The 21,077-nt window shown below is 38.0% G+C and overlaps 1 protein-coding gene across 1 annotated transcript in view; it reads right to left on the minus strand.

Moving 5' to 3' along the window:
- LOC133996982 (CUB and sushi domain-containing protein 3-like) overlaps positions 1 to 21,077 on the minus strand; it is a 374,952-nt gene that overhangs the window by 209,522 nt on the left and 144,353 nt on the right. The window contains exon 4 of the mRNA XM_062436511.1: positions 20,133 to 20,330. Within this exon, the coding sequence (XP_062292495.1) occupies positions 20,133 to 20,330 (198 nt within the window). The remainder of the gene's footprint in view (positions 1 to 20,132; positions 20,331 to 21,077) is intronic.

Below are 21,077 nucleotides of genomic sequence, written 5' to 3' on the forward strand. Positions count from 1 at the left end.
CACCATGACAACCAGGGATAGAGCTGTCAATCAGCACTGTCCCAAGGGAACCTAGGATAAGCCTATACACCCACATCTTCACCGACAAATACATATAAAAACACACACCCACATCTGCACACATGTACACAAATGATGCACACACACAACCACATACATACGGACACAGACAAGACAGGAAAAGGCACACACCCACACACAGAAAACTATGTTGTCTAGGTTATTTACCATCACACTCCATCAGCTGTGAGATTACACAACTTTCTGCACACACTCTCTCACACACACACTGGAGTTGGGCAAGGCCAGATCCATCATAAACTGACATACAGCAGGTTGGTGCACAAGGGCCCTTTGCCACGAAGGGGCTCATGAACAGATGGCTTAAAAACACAACAAGCCAACTCGTTTTTTTATGTCTTTTGGGACATATTTTATGCCTTTATTAGATAGTGACAGGTGAGATATGACAGGAAACGAGGGGAATTAAGAAACAGGGAATGACAGGCAACAAGTGCCTTCTGCTGGAATCGAACCATGGACCCTACGTTTATGTGGGATGTGTCTTAACCAGCAGGTTAACTTACACGCAGTGAGCCAACTTCTTCAAGGTTTGTCCACAGGGACTTCATCACTTCCTAAATCATTCATATATCAAAATGTTCAGTTCTTTATGATCAGTACTGGTATCATTCAGAATGTTATAACTTTTTTAATACTAATACTAATTTAGTACTTTTTATTTCATTTTTTAAAGTATTAAATAATATAATGGAAAGACTGTGAGGAATGTTTTTAAGTAAAAAACTACAAGTATTCATGCTTTATGGACAGCTGCCCTGTGTGGAAATGCTTAACATATTAAAACATGGTACCAATAGTGTCATCATGTGGTCAGTTATTATGTATTATACGTTTTGGCTAATAACCCATGAATGAAGTGTGGGAAAACAATATTTGCACAGTGTGTTCCTTTGATAAAGATGATTAGACTGATATAGGCCACGCCTACTTGCAACTAGAAAAGTCTTCTGCTATTTTGGATTTTTTGCTTCTTTTGGCACATATTTCATCTAATCTTAAAAATACCATACTTAAATGACCCAGAACAAATTTTATTTTTTGGTATCACTTACCATTTGTAATTGGTTCCCAAGCTTTTTATGGCATGGACTGATGCACTTAACGGGCCATAACTCTTCAATACTAAATTGAATACAATCATATTTGGGAATGTTGTAAATACAATCACATTGCAGAAGTGTAACATTTCATTCAATTCTCGGTACACAAGTTCTCCTGAGTATGTGCATGACATACTGAATCAGGTGCAGCGACAGCTAAAAGCTTCTAGCTGTCACAAGCATTTTCTTCAGAAAATGGAAATATTCTAGTTGATTTAGATTCAGTTATTACCTAGCCTAAGTAAAATGACAACTGGTTGTATGATGAATTAACTCTGATCCGGACCCTGCTTCTCTGTTTTGTACTCTCTGTAACAAAATACCTACAAACGCAAACTTTTGCCATGAACGTCGACAGCTCCCTTCATGTCACTCATGCTTCCTCTCTGGAGTAGAAGACTGATAAAGTGTTCCCCTTTTTCCGCTTCCTCTCAGTTCCTCACAGACATATCCTGGCCATAACCTTCCCCCCCCTGGTCTCTCCTTCCCTCACTCTATCTCTCTGCATCTCTCTCTCCCTCTTGCTTTCTCACCATCCCTCCCTCTCTCTCAGATTAAACTGTCTATCCTGCTGTCCCCTTGAAATCCCCTGTTACACACCACCCCAGGCTGTGTGTGTGCATGTGTATAAGCCAGACATGCTAGCTGAGCATTAACCTGTCAACGTATTGAGAGACAGGGGAAAAGTATTGAGAGACAGGGGAAAAGAAGAGCAGAGAAGAGAAATAGAGCGAGGGGAAGTGACAGAGATAGAGAGAGAGAAAAATACACAGGGAGTTGGGTGGGTCAGCAGACCCAGAACTCCACACGATGCTAGGTAGTGGAGGTGGTTCTGTTCCCATGGTAACATTTTCTCGACTGGATCTATACCGCATATACTGTCTGGCTGTTACACAAACTTGTGTGTATCCAAGTATGTATCCAAACGGAGCTTTTAGAAGAACATGAATTGACAAAATTATGTGTATTTATATATATATGTATGTATTAATGTATTATATGTGTAATTATATGTATGTGTGTTGCCTTGCCAGTACTTTGAAACAAACATAGCTTTCTGACAGAGTGCTGACAGAAAAATATCATGTTATCAAAGTAAGATGTATAATCAGCCTGCTCCAGAAAACACTGCTGATACCTACATATTTATAATATCATAAACTGTTTTGTAGACCCTCTGGATCATGAAACTCAACATACCCACAACTGTAACAATTAGATGGAACTAAAATTGCATAATTTACACACATAAATCAACACTGTGACTTCTCCTACTATTCAAGAAAAGAACATTTCTTCAATTAATATTGCAATTATTCAATTAACACAGAATATTACCAGTCCTACAGTACTGTGACTAACAATCATAATAACTGTGAAGTATGTCATGTTTCTGTACAGCTTTGACAAAGCTCTCCCTATGTGACAACGCAATTACAAAATGTATCTGTATATACACTAGTTTCTTTTTGTTCATGGCAGCCATGAATATTGTCATATATTGTCCATGTAAACGACTGTTTCACTTGTCAACCATGTGTATCTTATTTATGTGGCAAAGCAGGCATGACTAATCTTCAATCTTTAATTACCTCCTATCAATGTATGACATACATATACAAAGGTTACACATAAACAAACTCACATACTCATAGCACGCACACATGCAGTCTATGAATTTGCTAACATATAAAGGTACCTAAACCAGGACTCTTACACAGTTGCAGAAAACAGCTAGATTAAAATACAAATCCATAATGCAGGACCTCACACAATAGCGGAGAGGAGGGCAACAACAAAGCATGCATAAGGAGGTCGTTTATGCATGTGTGCAACATTCAAATAACAATAGCCGTTTGTGGTTGACCATTATAACAAACAGTGCAGCTGCAGCAGAAGAGCACATTAAGGCACATGAGCAACACTCCAGTGGTCAAGAGCAACATGAGGAGCTTATTGAATAAAATTAGATGTGCTGTATGAAATAAATTGTTGTAATACACAGGCACTGTGGCTGTGCACAGCTGTGTAAAATTACTCACATGTTGGCAAAGAAAACTTGGGTGCCATAGCAGAGCCAAGTACTGGCCACCCTCGTGGACAATATAAAAGGGTTCAGAATGTGCTGAGGTTTGAGTGTTTCTTTAATAGACCAAATAAAGTCTTTTTTTGAAACAACAGATTGTCAGAATGGGCCTGGCCAGAGGTAAACTGCTATTTTCTTACATCCTTCCGAGGGGAGGTTCTCTGATGGAGGCCAGGTAATAGCTGATGACCCTGTCCAATCAGATATATCATTCACACAATCCCTAAGGAAACTGTGTCCCAGAAAACAGCTAGAGCATTTCACTGGTATCAAATACAAAGATTGCACTGGTCTGGTCCGAAGTTAAAATTTTTGTGTGCCAGTTCGGTTTGGAAAGAGTAGGAGAAACCTGCTGTCCTGAAAATACACAGCAATGTTGGCCGCAAACCTTCACACACACACACACACACACACACACACACACACACACACACACACACACACACACACACACACACACACACACACACACCAGATGCAATAGTGGCAGTGCTGCAGTGCTGTAGTCAGCAGGGGCTCATTTAGCCACTAAACGATTCAGGATGTTCACAATGTCTGCGTGTGTGTGTGTGTGTGTGTGTGTGTGTGTGTGTGTGTGTGTGTGTGTGTGTGTCTGTCTGTCTGTCTCAATGCTCATGGAATGCACTGTGTGTGTGTGTGTGTGTGTGTGTGTGTGTGTGTGTGTGTGTGTGTGTGTGTGTGTGTGTTGCAGTGTCAGCAGACTTAACAAGGGAAAGAAGCCATCATGGTAAACACAGTTTTAAACCAATCACATTGCAGTTAACTGAAGTAACCTGACATAAACCTTCTGTTGCCTGACAAAAACCTCATTCTGTGCCACTGAAATCTGTGTCCTGTGAGTAAATTAGTAAAACCACCATGATGATTCAACTAAATCAAACTTTCCTGAATTTGAAAAGACAACATCCTTTTTATTAATGTGCCATTGAATTCACTTAATACTACATTAATGTTTAAAGCACTAATGTGATAAATATGTACTCTGTAGAGTTTTTAAGGAAATAAACATCCAAAAAAAGAGTATATAATATATAATAACTATGATACATTGAAAGTGTCATATGAACGCTGTAGTAATAAGTAATTGTGACGGTGCCATGAAGCAGCTGCAGGGGTATATTGTCTTCTATTGATGCATGCTGATAAGTGCTAATGACTAACATGTTGCTTGGTAAACCTTAGTGTCTAAATGTAAATTTGCACGTTTTTGCTTTTTTTGTTTTTTTGTTACTGGATCAGTTCGAAGCAATTCATGGGACTATAAATACTACAATTTCAACAAAGCAAGTGACTGTTATGGTTTGTTGACAGAAAATCACATATCACATTGCATGCAGTGTCATATCATATCTAATTTAAGTAAATCTAGAAAGATCAGTTAGCTACTCTGCATCCTCTGAAGAGTGACAAAAAATTGTGCCACAGGTGGTCTTTTGCTGCACCAGCTTCAGGTGCTTACATGAGCAAGTACTTGCATCTTTATAAATAACTTAATAGGTTCTATTAATAAATTAATAGTTTCTTAGTCAAATCTTTTTGGTGCCACAGGCTTCAACACAGGCAACAGTGTTGAAGCTGCAGATCTTTACGGTGTTTGTCAGCTCAGTGATCCAATGTCTGGGTAAGTTAAGTGTAATTAAAGATAGTAAGACAAGTCTTGTTGCTAAATATTGGATTTTTCTTTTTTGTGTTAGCAGGAGGAATAATATGTTGGCTTAACTTTCCACATTCTTGCTGTATAAACGTCTGCCTTCATTTATTATGAATACTTTTGGTTAAAATTGTACCCAGTGCTGAAAGGTTACATAAAATAAACTAGGTTTACCATGGCAGGTTGGTTATTCATTTATTCTAGACACACATTGTAGCCACAACTAAAATCAAATAGCAATAAAAGAAGAATACATGGCTATATCCACTAATAAGGTAAAATTAACAACGCTAACAGTTACAAACGTAAGAATTGACACTGGGACAAATGAATAGATAAATAAAACTATAACAAAAAATAAGTAATTAAAAGCAATGACAGTTACAATCAATACAATTAGTAATTAAACCTATATATTCAAAATATGAGTTATATATTCAGGAATTAGCTGTGCTGGTGATTTCAAAATAGTTTGGGTTTGTCATCACCTATTGATTTTTGTGCATCAATACTGCATATCTCTTACTGGAGATAGGAGATAAGCTAAAGGAGTGGTTTACTTCAGCACTAGTATCAAGGAAAGATGAGCTATGTTCTTCCACACAGCCATTGGGATCAACAGTAAGACTGTCAAATAAATGACAAGATGCAGCAAAATGATTTCAAAAGCAGTGCAAATTGCATAGTTTGCATCAGTTATACGAGTTAGGTCATTTACAGCCCTTAGATAGAGGACTGCTAGAATTGTTTGAGGTACATTCGACTATTTTCCAGAGATGAGTGGGGTTATAAGAGGAATTGGTGAATGCCAAATAGCCAGTTTTAAATTTTCTGACAGTGGCACTGCACTTATTCCTCAATTGTCTAAAGTCAAGCCAATGACAAAGGTCTTTGGTAAACCTAGCCAGAGCCCATGCTTTATTACTGGAATATGATAAGGTATAAAGCGAGACTACATCTTGTTCTTGTGTTTTTAAAAAGTGCATGCTTATCTAAAACTTTGTTAAAAACATAAATTATTTAAAGCTAGTTCAGGATCAGTTACAGCGTCAGTGATTTTGATTGAAGTTAAGGTCATTTAGAAGGGCCTGGTCATTACATTTAAAGTTTAAAAATTATAGCTTATGACCTCTATGTGTGAATTAGTTTTCCTCTGTTTCATCTTTCTAAAGCAAACAATTGGGCAATGGTCACTAACACCGCAGGCAGGATAATTATCTGATCTGTTTGTTAATATTAAGTCAATTAAGCTTGATTTCGAGGAATCATTCAGGTTATTCATGGTTGTGAAATAAGCTGTGTAAAATTAAGACTGTGCAGCAACATTTTTAGGATTTTATAGATTGTTATTATCACTAGCTTTAAGATTATTAGATGCAAAGGTAAGCCAAGCCAAACTGAGATCAACAAGACTAATGATCAATCAATGGTGCAATTCATTCACTATACTTTTCAAGGGTTCTGAAGGGACATAAAGAGGACTTTAGACACTAATTACTATTACTGAATTATTATGCCCTAGAGCAATTTTCAACGAAATAAATTCAAAATATTTAGGAATTGAGACTGATGTCAGCTTAAGCTCAGAGAAAGATCATTTTACATATATTTCCACACTGCTTCCTTTAACTGCTCTGAAAGCATTGAAATCCCAAAAGACAGTTTGATGATCAATCTCTTTTTTCAGCCAAATCTCTGTTAAAATAATAACAGAGATAATAGGATAATTAAGTCATCATATTTGTAATGACTTCGTAAAATACGTATATTTAGATGTAAGAAACCAAAAACAGTTCTAGTCTTAAAAGCCTCTGGATCATTTATATCATTTAAATTAGTGTCTGAAGTGATGAGTAAAGAAGACCCAGAAGTAGTTGAGTGGAAAAAGCTGAAAGAGTTGGCTTCAGGCAATTTTGAGGCTGAACATTAACAGTAATGAGGTTCCTGGGACATGTACCAGATTGTTTGACTGCAAATCTCATAGGGCATGTATAAGTGATTATCACAGAGATGTTGAAAATGTCTGTCTTGTTCGAGTCTGATATAAAAGTTACCAGTGTTAAATGTTGAACATCAGTATCTGACGGACTGGTCATTTATAGTCATGAAAGTTGCAGGATGGTATGGGTGGTTTCTCTGTGGAACGCCTGAAGAGAGGATTCAATAAGCTAAATTGGCCAAATTCCAGCTTCGTTCAGGTGGAGACCATCTAGGCCAAAAAAGTTACCCCATGTCCAGAAGATGTAAAAATGATCAATAAAATGCCCACCGAAAGCATCAAAAGCAGAGGACAGCCAGGTGTTCACACTAATCAGGCTGCATAAATGCATTACATTCATATATATATATATACATTCCACGGCCATATGTGGGGATTGGTCCACAAATATGGATTTTACCTTTGAATGATTTGAGGATGTTACACCGTTGGGTGAAATCATGCTTTAAAAATTTGGACTTGGTAATGTCATTTATGCAGACATGAATGATAATGTTTTTCTACTTCAGGATGGGATTTTATTATGTCTGGAGCTTTATCTGCAGTGTCAAGCACTTTGGCAGAATATGAGCGAGTATGAGCTTTTCTAACTCTTACGTTTCTAATTACTAAATCTCTGATTATTAGTGTTGTCGGAGACAAGGGATGTTGTGGAAAGGTGGCATTAGCAGGTGCCGATTATCGGCAGCATCCAGGTGATCTGCAGCAGCCAGGTAAGTCACCACTGGCTACAAAGATGACCAAATTTAAGAGTGTATTGAAAAAAATGTGGTGAAAAACTAGATAAAAAGTAACTTTGACCGAGCTTCTGGCAGGTACACATTGTACAACACATGCGCACATTAATAAAAAATAACTATGTGATCAATATTTAAATGTTTGACAAAAATATTTTCTCTGTCTCATGTAGCACAAAAAAGCAAATTAAATTGTTTTCAACACAACATCAAAATTGTTAGCTGTTGTATGCTTTGATTGAATTGAAAATACACAAATGAGAAGAGGCTGTGGGCAGACTTTAAATTGGCATTTAAATGGCAATGACACAATAAGCTGTGAAGCAAAGCTATTCTGCTAAAAGAGCATTTTACACTATTAGCCACAGCCTTGGGGTCATGGAAGCTACTCTGCATATAAAGAAGTGGGTGGGGTTTTACTACAAACACAACATTTTGATTTCACACAAAGTAAGTGCTCACATCTTTGTAATCAAGAGAGCATAAAAAGGGTAATGCTATAAAACAGAAAGAGAGGAACTTGCAGATGAGCTACAGCAGCAACTTAATATATCATTTTTAACCAAAGTTTTGACAGCACCATCATCAGCATCAATGTTATGGGAGGAGTGGAGAGCAGAGGAGAGGAGAGGAGAGATACAAAATGTGCAGAGCAAGAAAGAAGAGATGACAGGAAGGGGAAAGAGGGGAGAGAAGTTGAGAGGGGAGCGGTAGAAAAAATTGAGCAGGTCTGCAGAGAAGAGATAAGAGTACTTCAAGTGTCACTACAAGACTGGTACATTGATCTGAGAGAGAGAGTGAGACAGAGAAGTGCAGAGAAAGTGTTTCATTACTGTGAACACAGTGTTTTGAATATAATTTCAAATGCTGCACTATTATTATGTTATAAAGAAAGTAAACACTGTAACTACCTGCAATATACAACATGATTCTGCCTTCTGAAAGTTCAGATCAGGATATTGCATTGGATTTTTTATATTTTATTTATTATTTATACATTTTGGAGTGTCTGGAAGTCAGGAGCTCTGATATTTAGCGTTTTGTCTGCATATTTCAAACATAGAACAGATTGAAGACAGCATGAATAATTTCCCTTTAAAATAGCATTCAATTAATCTTTATTAAGGTAAGGTTTCAGTTTAACTGGCAAACATTCTATTTCACAAACTTCTTCAATTTAGGTTATTTTCTTAATTAAAATATGCCTATATTTGGACTGGTTAGGACAATATAGTATAAGCTTATAATTGGGTGTTTCAGAAATTGCAACGATTACAAAAATTAAATCCCCATTCTCTCCCTCTCTCTCTCTGGGTGTGTGTGTGTGCGTGTGTGTGTGTGTGTGGCAAGAGGTAGGACAAAGTATTAGATTATATAAGTATTAAAACATTCCGCAATGGTGGGAACATATGGTCGTGGATTATCTTAGTATCTACCTGGGCATCAACTTTATGCGGTGTGTGTGTGTGTGTGTGTATGTGTTGTACTCTCTGTCTGTCTGTTTGGTGGTGTGTATGCGTATGTCTCCAGCTGCTTGGATCAGCAAAGCTTTATATCCACAGGGAACCATTAGCAAAATAATAATGAGACCATGGAGGAGCTCACACACACACAAACGTACGCGCACACACGAATGCACGCACACGAACGCATGCACAGTCACATCCCATGTCTATGTGTGTGTGTTAGAGAAAGGGACAGAGAAAAAAAGAAAGGGAGAAAAACTAATTTGCTTTAGTCGTAGACATAAACATCTTGAGGAAATGCTTTTTTCTGCTTTGTTTTATCATTCTCCTAACTCATTAGACTTGGGTTTGTCATGAGGGATATTAAGGAGTGTCAGAATGTCTAAACAAAATCTGCATTTGAAAGTTAAAGCACTTATGTCTAATGTACATTACTGTGATATCTGATACTTTCTGAAATGTACAAATGCAGAAATAGAAAAAGGCTTTTTTCCTGTCACTGGTTTGGTCAACCAAATTCTGTCAAAATGATTAATCTATTGAAGGATCATTCTTCTGTTTAAAAAAAGTATAGTATTTAGAGTGCTTGTAATCCATCACCATGGACAACATGCTTGATTTTACTGTATTTTTGTTAAAGTTCATCACTGTTGATCACTGCCTATTACTGAAAGTAGAGACTGCTGTTTTTTGATAGTCTGTTCAATTCTGGATCCAGTTCCAGATCGTCAAAATACCGGGATTTATAAAGCTCAAACACTATCACATCTCTTACCAAATCTTTTATCGCTCCTAACCCTTTTCATTAGCAAGAGCAATGAAAATCACATAGGTATCAGCCTTTTCATTTTTATGCAGCTGTTGCAATAGCTGCTTAAAATGACATTACTGACAGTAGTTTAGATCAGCTGCAGCTAATTAATGTTAATTCTTTATAACTGCTCAAATTAAAAGTTTTGCTGCTCTCTGGTTAATTGGCTCACTATAGCTGGTGTCTATACTCAGCCAAAGATTGATTGTGAATGAAAGACACATCACTCTGTAACTTCACTGCACAACCAAGAGTGAGATTTGTTTCTGTAGCGTGACAGGAACTAGTAGTAGAGACTCTTCTCTAGATAAATGATCTAACTCATCATCTCACATCAGTTTAGGAATCCTCCAATAAAATTTTGGTACATTTCAATCTAATCACTTTAATAGTCAGTATGTGGAGTGAGTCACTTATGAAGTTCACTAGGCTGTGGCTGTTAAATCAATGTGTCAGATACATTTAACTAACATTATGCTGCATATATCATCTCATCTCAGGTTGTAGGTACAGGTTGTGAGCACTAATTAGGCTGCCACTAAAAATAGGTAGTGTTTCTGCCTCCTCAGCCATCGAATGTCTTGAGTTATTTTAGCCTGTAATCACTTGTAAATGTTGAAGAGGATTTCAAAATGGATTTGAAAGTATTCAGATTCAATAAGGGGATTTGATGTTGGAATTAAAAACGATAAAATGCTATCGAACCCCATTGCTAATGGTCTTAGCAATTTATATTGCCAACTGGCATCCATACACTTATGGGATATTCCCAAACCCTAGATATGACACTTGACTGTCAGACAACATTACATTCAGCTCTGTTTGTAGAAAGTCTAACATGAACATAAATAGGCAAATATTTAATTGGTGAGGAGGATAAGGTACTGTAGATTGAGCTTTTCGCACTAATGAGGTTAGACAGCTTCTGAGTAGGTAGCAGAAAGGTCTTCTGTTGGATTTAAACAAACAAATGAATGCACTTTTTGAAGTGCTTTGTTGTACTAATGATCTTGCCATTCTTTTAAGTTTCATTAATGCATATGAAGAAGTTTGGTTTCTATACCTCAAGATCTGTTGGACTGATCCATAGCCTCAAATTATTTATTATAACAGACTATTCTTGTCTTGTTATGATTCAAACATCTTCTTTGGAAATGCACTCACATAAGCTTTGAAGTAATTAGCTGAAGCGACAGGAATTAGGAACAGATGCTTCTCATATAAAGCTATTTAATTAGTAAGAGTGTCAACACTTTCAGTAATAAAAGTGCAGATTTTCAACACTACTGAATATCAGCTAGAGAGCTCTTTGACTGTAGCTACTGATCTTCTTGACAGCATGAGCATACTGCTACTTTAACCCTTGCTTTAACCGCTAATTCTTAATGCTAATTGGATAAGGTCTCTATACTGATTTGGTACTCCTCTTTTGTCACCACTCCTAGTAGTTACTGGGGAAAAATTACCATTTATTATTCACATTTCCTGAAACTGCTGGAGAGATGAGACATGTGAACTCATATATATGTAGAAGTTATTTCGATAATTTCAGAAGTTTCAGGATAAATAGAGATGAATAGAGAAATACAGAGATGATATTTACACACACATATAAAAACTACTGTGTCCACAAATGCACATGTACACAGACACACAAACCTATGCAGATATAAATACATAAACATACATCCAGTCTGAGTATCTGTGCAGCATGTTTGAATCAATACTGCTGCTCAGCTTGAATCTTCTACACGTCAGGGGGGAGTGTGTGTGTTTGTGTGTCTAGATGGAGGAAACTGCCAGCATAAACACTATAATCTGTCAAAACTCATCTGAACTACAGTTTATACTACTTGACACACACACACACACACACACACACACACACACACACACACACACACACACACACACACACACACACACACACACACACACACACACACACACACACACACACACACACACACACACACACACACACACACACACACACACACAGAAATATATACAGTATGTCAAATTGGCAACATTGTCCTCTCTAATTCTATTTGTGTGGGTATCTGATGCATGAAATAACATTACACAGACTGAAACTGAGAAAATGCACCAGAAATAGAATAGAAAAAACGAAACTTTCTACATCTTTAAACTATTGTGTTTTTCCAGTGTTTTCTGTTATAGAAGCTCTCTCTCTCTTTATCTGTTAGTATGTTATCCACTATGTTACAGGGTGAGAAGATAATTTCCATGGTAAAGGAAAAGTTCAGACATAGTGTCAGCTCCCATTCCACTGTTGCCTGGCATACAGTAACATGAAGAAAAGCAACATGAGAAGAGAGGACAGCAGGAGAAAGTGAAGAGGTTAAAGAGTCAAAGACAGTGGAAGAAAATCAAATAATGCCATCTGGAAACTAACACTGATGTGGTGATGAAAAAAAAATACTACCATGACAATCTCACAATTTCACCTAGAAATAATTCTAGTCAGCCTGGGGCAAAACACACACATGCACACACAAAGTCACCATTACATATGGAAGGCCATCTGGCCAGTATGTCAATTTGAGAGTGCTGTAAAGCTGAAGAGTTGTATTCTCCTACATATGCTTCAGTGTCCTCTGGTTTGGGTACCAGGACCTGAATATGATGCAAATACAGACAAATAAATTTCTGTCCTGAATCCTGCTGCAAAATAACTCACTAAACTGTATTAGGAGTTATTTGTAGCTACTTTAGATCAACGATTGCACACACATTAACAGTATCTTCATAAAGGTCAGGCCTGAAAGAAAAGAACAAAAATTGGTCTTTACAAATGCTAAGTGTGTTTACATGGTCATTGTTTCACACTTTATCATTATCCGTGAACTTCAGTCAGAATGGGCAAATTCACACACATATGTTTGCACACAGTTTTTGACAACACAGTCTCTCCACTGAAAATAAGCTAGCTTATGTGACTCCCTAATTAGCATATGGACTGTATCCATAGCAACAAGTGTCACCAGATTCTGAAGCAATTATTTATTTGATGTGTTCTTTCTTCCTTCCTTCCTTCCTTGGCTAAAATAATGAATCGGATAAATAATGAATCCTTCGCACTGTACCTAGCTACTTTCAACTAACGGACATGTCTCTTTGCATTTGCACCTTTTTTCTTTGACTTGAATGCAGTCACACAAATTAGCCTCGTGTTTTGCCTAAACACACTGTAAAGGTTATGTAGGGGCATAGGGTTTTGTCTGGGCCAAAGTATGACTGCAGCGTTCTTGCTCACAAGAGAGAAAATTTGCCTGATCAGACTGCAGCAGAATTAATACTATGAGCTCAACCAATAATATGCACACACCCCTGTGAACACACAAAAACATGCATCCAAGGAGCAGCAGAAGCAGCAGGAGCAGCAGCGGCCTCAATCTTGTTATGCTGACTACACACACACACAAACAACCACACACACACTCATTTCATTTCCGTTTGTCAGCCAGTCTAATTTCAAGTTTTGTCAGAGCACATTATTACTTTTTCAATTCCAACAATAACCCCTACTCACTCCCCTTTAAGCTCTTCCCACACCTCTCTTCCCCTCTTCACTCTCTCCCCCTTTTCACTCTCTCCCCCTTTTGTGTTGCCCATCTCTCTCTCTCTCTCTCTCTCTCTCTCTCTCTCTCTCTCTCTCTCTCTCTCTCATGGTGTTATCGTGACTTAAAGATATTATACAAAATCAATTTGTGTTTATGATATACTCATAGTTATTCACTGCATATTAATGCACATGCACAAACTTGCACAGGGTCAAACCTAGTCCTCCTTAAATTCGCTCTTCCTTGCACCAGCAAACAGAGAGATGCACACTCTATTCACAGATGCTCCATCTCTGTTTATCTTTCTCCTGCTCTCTCGTTCAGACCACCCCCTCCCCTCAAAACACACTCACACACATACGCGTTCACCCAATTCATGAATATTCATAAGCATATTCTGTATCTGTGAGATCATGATAATCTTTTCTCAGGGCCAACTATGTGCATGTGTGTATTTGTGTGAATATGGATGCCTTGAATGCTGAGGGATATTTCTGTCCTGTAAATAATTCTGCACCATCTTAGTGGAAGCACAAATACTGACACTCATACATAAACTCACAAGAGAGGCTCTCCATACCTTAAATGCTTTTTCTACTCTATTAGAGTGGCATTATGTAGCTGTGCAGTATGCTTTTCCATTATATTTTGCTCCTGGTACTAAAGCTGATTTTGGATACAATAAAAGTCTGGTGAAACAGCACCCTTGTGATACCAGCCCAGGGTGTTTGCAAGACTGTTGCCACACTGTTGCCAAAGATACACCTGTCAAGTCACTTGTAGTTTATTTTTATAACTCAAAATTCCAAGTCTTGTACATGACAAAATAACTCCCCATGCCTACCTCTAGTTGCTCTTGCTGTGTCAGAGGACTGGGCTGACCACCTGCTGCAGCAAATAATTGATCATTTTTGTGGGGTTTGAGAACATCTCATAAAGATCCAACAGAAAGAAAAAAAGAAGTAGGTTAATTAACTGTATCGTCTATAAGAAAAGGGGAATTCAAGTCTAAGGAGACTGCAAGGATTATAATATTATTAATCAGTATTGCACCTGTGGTAAATTTTTACTCACCAGATCAGCTACAAAAATTCATGGTATTCAGCATATTAGAAGTGGGACTATAAGTTCCCCTCATACCAACTAAATCATAAAATTACAGTATGTTTTTCTAAACTACTTAAGCCATCATTAGGGGACTTACATGGCATTATATGATAGCAGTCTTTTTTATGCCGTAGCTACCATTGAGGACACCGAGGTCATGTCCTCTTTATTTTTTTCTTGAAGTTTTGTTTCATTGTGAAGTGAAAATAGCCGACAAGACAATTATCCTTGCATCAACGGACCGTCACGTGACACGTACTTGCAGATACCGCTGCCATGTCAAAATGAAAGTAGTCGGCTATAGTCAGCGGCGGAGTGAGGCAATGAAATCCTCCGGTCTTATGTCCCAACTGGTTTCCAATTGAACTGGTTTCTTTACCAAACAGCTCCAGCTGTGTTGCGCTTCCGTCAGCAGATTCATCACAAATTCACAAAATTACAGCCAGCAGCATATTACTGGAGATTTTTAAGTAGCAGTTATATAGTGCTCACTTCCAGAAAAAATATTTGCTGCAGTACATGAAAATAGAAACAGAAATATATTGTCTACTTTTGTGAATTTTTGCAAACTGTTCATTCATTGGATGAGCCCTTTTCTCCCTTTCCCAGCAGGCCGTGCTCCATTCCACATTTTAAGAACAAACAAAGAAAATAATATATTGCAGTTATAATTTTTAAATACGACCATGGACGTTGTAGAATACTGAAATATGAGTTGATTTAAGTTGCGAAATTGGAAGTGATAAGAAAGAACTGGACCACAAAAGTGACCATGACTGAGAAATGCACAGCAAGAAAGGGGTCTAAATACATCATGGATTAGTTCTTACTAATGTATACATCTTGGTCTAATTTTTGACCTCGGTATTTGAAAAATCCTGGCTACGGCCTTGGTTGTGAGGACAGGCTGTTTAAAAAACCACTGTCCCCTTCTTGTACTGCTGAATGTAAAAGCAAAATGTGGTGTATTGATTTCACCAACAACATGTTTGGTCATGAATGTGCAAGATTAATGTGAAGAGAAAAGGTGAAAGAAGCAGCACCTTAACAGTCTGAGTGAGTGAGTTTTATATTCTTACCTATTCGATACATGATGGACATGATAAGCACAATGTGTACTGTGGATAAGAGCTAATGTTTACATTAATTTAACTTCAAGAGAAAAAAGACAAGATTACACACACACAAACAGAAAGAGAGAGAGAGAAAAAAAGAAAAAGAGAGCAAGAACACATTTCCGGTAATACTGCTAAAAGCACTGCATTTCAAGTCATTTGATTGCACAGCTGAATAATTGATAGAAAGCTATTGCAGCTGGTATGAATGCCTCTAGGTGTCACAACACACTCACGCACACACACACACATACACAAAAGCAGAGAGTATCCAACTCTGTGTGTATATGCGTGTGTTTGTGTGGGTGTATATTGTTGTTTTTTGCGTGATGTGTTTATAAGGGAAGAAGGTGTGAATATTTGTGTAAATGTGTTTCTCCGAGTTGCTGTGAAAGTATTAGTAGCTTAGCTCCTCTTAGCCTTACTGACAGAGTGACAGAGACATTGCTAATCCAGCACTGACAAGTTGCCATTTCCCCGGCTTTCCCCCGCTTTCCTCCCTCCCCATCCTTGCCTTCTTCCTTCCCTAGACCCAAATTACAGTTTACTGCACAGTGAAATATGGTGTGTAACAATTCTTCATATTGTTCTATGTATTAGATTGGTTTTGGTTGGCACAGTGTTGCATCCACAGGCAAGGCAAATTTAAGAAAATTACATGTATTATACATGCTTGTAGGATCCCACCCAAACTGAGTCTTCTCAGATTCAAGGTGAAGCAAATGTACATGTTTATTTTCCATTTTCGCTCCATCTTGTAATGTTGGAAATACAAACGTTATGTATTATTTACTTCACAGTGCCTGTTGTTCACGCAATGTAAAATGATTGGAGATAAATATTGTACAATTAGTGACTAGAATCAATGTAGTTTGACTCACTGAGCCTATTTCAGGCAGCATTTTCCTCCACTTCTGCTATCTATGTGTTACTGTTTTCAAAATCCCTGTCACTACCAAGAATGTACAAAGAGAACTGGCTACAGTGTCAGAGGCAGGGCCCCTTTTATTCCTATGAAAGTGGCTCAGTGGCTCCTGAAGCCAAAAAAGTTACATTTCGTTTGCACAGATTACGCATCTGTAGGTCCAGTAGAGCAAGCGCACTAGTAACTTCTGCTGGCCAAGCCTACTATTTTCGTTTTAGCCCTCTGGCTAACTTCAATCAGGATAAAACTATTTAATCGTGTGACTCGATGCAACTACACCAAATGGATCAAATTCTGATCATGTCATTAAGCAGGGATTGTGATGCAAAAAAAAAGACAAAACAAACAAAAAAAACAAACAAACCAAATTATCCGCTGATTTACAGAAATCTCTTTCACGATTTAAGTCTTTGGGAAAAAGTATTTTTGGGCCCGATAGCATCACATGATGTTGTAATTACACGGTTTGGGTTCTACGTCAAACTGGCTCCATAACCTAGTTCCTGTTGGGTTGGTCGCTTATGTATGTGAAACAATAACCCCAACTAGCAATTTAAATACATAAAATGGCAAGTTATGTGTATATATTTTATCAAGAAAAGTCATAGTTGTCATAGCTGTATGTATATATGTATGTATGTATGTGTCTTTTATTGTTTTACTTGGTATTTTCTTTTGCAGGGATTTAGTCATTTTAATGCCAGATCAAACAAGTCCCCCCCACCCCCTCTACTATTTTGATTCTGGGCTTAGCACTGCCCAAGACAATTGTGATTGGTTTAAAGAAATACAAACAAGTCAGAGCCTTTTTTCCCCTATAGCAGAATAATGGAGTGTGCAGCCAAGTCTTTCTCCAGCACCGGCCCAGCGAGACTATGATCAATGTAATCCTGTTGGCTGCTGACTGTAAACTCTTTTGTAGCGCACTAAGTGTTCTTTTTTCCCCCAACACTTTTAGTCAGACATCAAACAAATATATGAAACAAAATCCACTGGACTTGCATTTTCAGCGCTCCTCAAAGATACATTATCAGTTCCACTGAGCGGATAAATCACTTGTGTTAATCTTCTGAGAATGACCAAAAGGTCATATGAGTCATCTAAGGTCTCATGGCAGCTGCATGAGTCATTAGCGTTAAATGAATAGAGGTGTGAATAGGTCAAACTGCCAAGATGAGATGTCTTGTCCTTATGATAATGACTCCTCGCCATGGTAGTTAGCTGGCATGTTTTGTACCAGCCAAGGTAAAGATGTTATGACAGCACAGCATACCACAGCAATATGAATTACCCGTCCTTAGCTTTGATGAGTAAAAAATGTGTGTTTATTAAACCCTCTTTCTACACAATCAAAGTAATGTGTAAGTAATGATCCTCAAAGTTGTATTTCTTGTTGTGTAGATGAATGAATATTAGTGTAAATCTTAAAAGGGCTTGATTTGCATATGCTGTGTTGTTTCCAAAGGGGGTGCTTGATCTCACCAATGTACAAGTCTTTAGTTGGTTGACAGTATTATTATGTTGATAAACATTTTTGTATTGACAATATTGAAAAACATTGAGATATTCTGGAGAAGTCTGGCTACTGTATATACCAGATTGCTGTTTTCATCATCACTCCATTGGGATAAACAGAGAAACAAAGCAGATCAACAGGTCTGCTGATCTGATTTGGTTCCCTGTCTTGTGTGGTGTTTGGTCCAGATTATTCTGACATAACTTAATAAGAGAGAAATATGTTGGAGTGAATTGCAATAACTTCCTTGATGTACAGGCTGACTATACAGGGGAGAAAGGCCCCATCTATACAAAGTGTTCATGTTTTATTTTGTAGTGTTCAAGCAAAGATCCAGCAAGAAAAATACCTTGCTTGGATTGCATTATGTTTGTTTGATCAGTTTGGGCTCCTGCTGTTTATACTCCCTTATGGTTCTATCCACTGCAACCACACATCAATATTGGTGTGATTGCCTCCACTGTTAGTCCTTGAACCTTGTTGACAGAGTCTCCCAAATCACTGCTGCTAACAGTGAGTCTCAGTACAGCTCCTTACAGCAGTTGTCCCAAGACGCTATGGTGATCTACGCCTTCTGTGTTTCTGTTGATTGTAGGCAATTAATTGCCTTCTTAAATTGTAACGGTAGGTAGTATCTCTCTTGTTTATCACCTTGCTTGCATCACTGAGGGATGCACATACCATGAACTGATAGTCCTCCAAGTTCAATACTGTGAATATGCCCCCTCTCTCTTGAGAAAATGGTGAGGTTTGGGTCCCTTCTGAGAAGTGTAAGTTCCTTCTCCTGTGTGTTAAGGGATGTTCTTCTTCTGGATGGATGACTCTGTTTCTTATCAGACCTACCACTGGCATTTAGGTGGAGCTGCAAAGTTCAATCTCTGAAGTAAATTACTGTCTCTGTCTGGGTAAGCTCAGGTCACTGATGTCACTTGGCAGTCATGAGAGTTACTGGAATCACATGAAGGGATGTGTGAGTAGACATTGATTAAGCTGCTTTGATGAGTGGTAAAACATCCTCAACTCAAGTCCAGTGGAGCTACTTAAAATTTTATTTTATTGGACACCTTTCTGCCTGTAAGTTTTAATGTATGCCTGTATTCATGGCATATGCTAATGTTTGTATAAATTTGCACTTTTTTTCGATGCATAGTGTCTGGGAAGACACAAAGCCCTCATGGGCATAGTCACCCATGAGCATAGTCCTCAGTCCCTTTTCACTTGTGGTTCCAATTCAACAAAAATTACTTTTAACTTTTAATTCAATTTAATTTTTTTTTTTTTTAAAGAATCGCAATCATGCAAACACACACATGTTTTTTATATGCATACATACAGGCTGCTTGATTTGCATCCACCTACACTATATAGAGAATGTCTGTTGGTTCAAATGTACGTGAAACAGAATTCTTCAGCACACATACTGTGTGACATAGTGTGGCATACATCACCATGTGCACAGACCATCTACACCTACCCCGGAATCCAAAAATAGACAATAGCATACAGTGCACTCTCCATATTTGCTTCTCTCCCACACACACCTTTTATTACACAGTCAGTTATGCAGCATTAAAAGACACACACACTCTACACACAAGCATTCTTGGATTGCCTGGCTCGCTCTCTTTTACACCCAAATGCATGCATGTTCTGTCTGTCTTTCCGTCTCTCACAGAAACACATATAAATATAAAATATATGAAGGGTTCTCTTCCAAAATTCTGTACATTTTATTTTGAGAAGTAATTTAGAAGGCCAGTATTTCTAAGAGTTGTGTAGATGATAAGAATCTGGTCAAGTATTATGTGTTTTATCATTTATTTATTTATTTTTTCATTTTGACAGAATTTTCTGAAAATGTTCATCTTGGAATAAAACTCTTCATATAAGTTCGTGCACATAAACATACAGGTTTAGTCTTCCGTACCTCGACAAATTGGAGCAGGAAAGTCCCAGACGGCAGTGTTTCCAGCATTGGTGATGCAGGTGAGTGTGGCATGGCCGTCTAAGACATAACCAGGTACACAGCTGTAACGCACACGGTCTCCCACAGCAAATCGTCCGCCGCCACTTAGCACTGCCTTGGGTGGGATGCCAGGGTTTCCACAAGATGTACTGTGCAGCTCTGCAGAGGAAGATGTTAAGAGAGAAAAAGAAGGAAGGAGAGGGAGTTAGGCTTTTTCAATTTCTTTTTCAATTTCTTTTTCAAATTCATTTTACTAAAATATTTAACTATGCATTACCCCTAACTAAGCCATCACTCAACCAAATGATAAACCCAGCTCTTGGTCAGTGATGCATCCTATCCAGACTGCTCTTAAAGTGCCTGTTCACATACTGCATCTACTATTAAAAACAAAGTTTCATGGTCAAAAAAGAGAGCCACATGTGGTGATGCAATTTAAATAATGACACACTGTCACAGCCTGCTCTAAATTGTTACTCCAAGCACATACATACTGAAGTTCTTCTGCCTTTGGTTCTTTATAATACAAATTGGCAAGCATGATAGCTGTAAAAGGACTTTTTGACTGTACTCCCAGTCAAAGCAGACTAAATTCATCCCTAGAGACTGGGAGGGAGACAGTGTGAGTGTTTTATAGTTAATCACATTATTCCCTAGATACATTTACAATTTTGTGCCTAAGACATATGCACAAGTGTGCATAAAACATCCGTATACAAAACACACACACACACGCACACACAGCAGAGAGAGGAAGTGAGACAGGCAGAGGGAAAGAAGCGGTATTACAGGCCATAAACCAGGAAGTAGATGGGAGAACAGGGACCAACTCTCGTCTTATTGTTTGAACTTGATTGATACAACTATGAAACTGTTGAGACAGATAGGGGGGTAGGGAAGGGTGTG

Source organism: Scomber scombrus, chromosome 16 (genome assembly GCF_963691925.1).
Source record: "Scomber scombrus chromosome 16, fScoSco1.1, whole genome shotgun sequence".
NCBI lineage: Eukaryota > Metazoa > Chordata > Actinopteri > Scombriformes > Scombridae > Scomber > Scomber scombrus.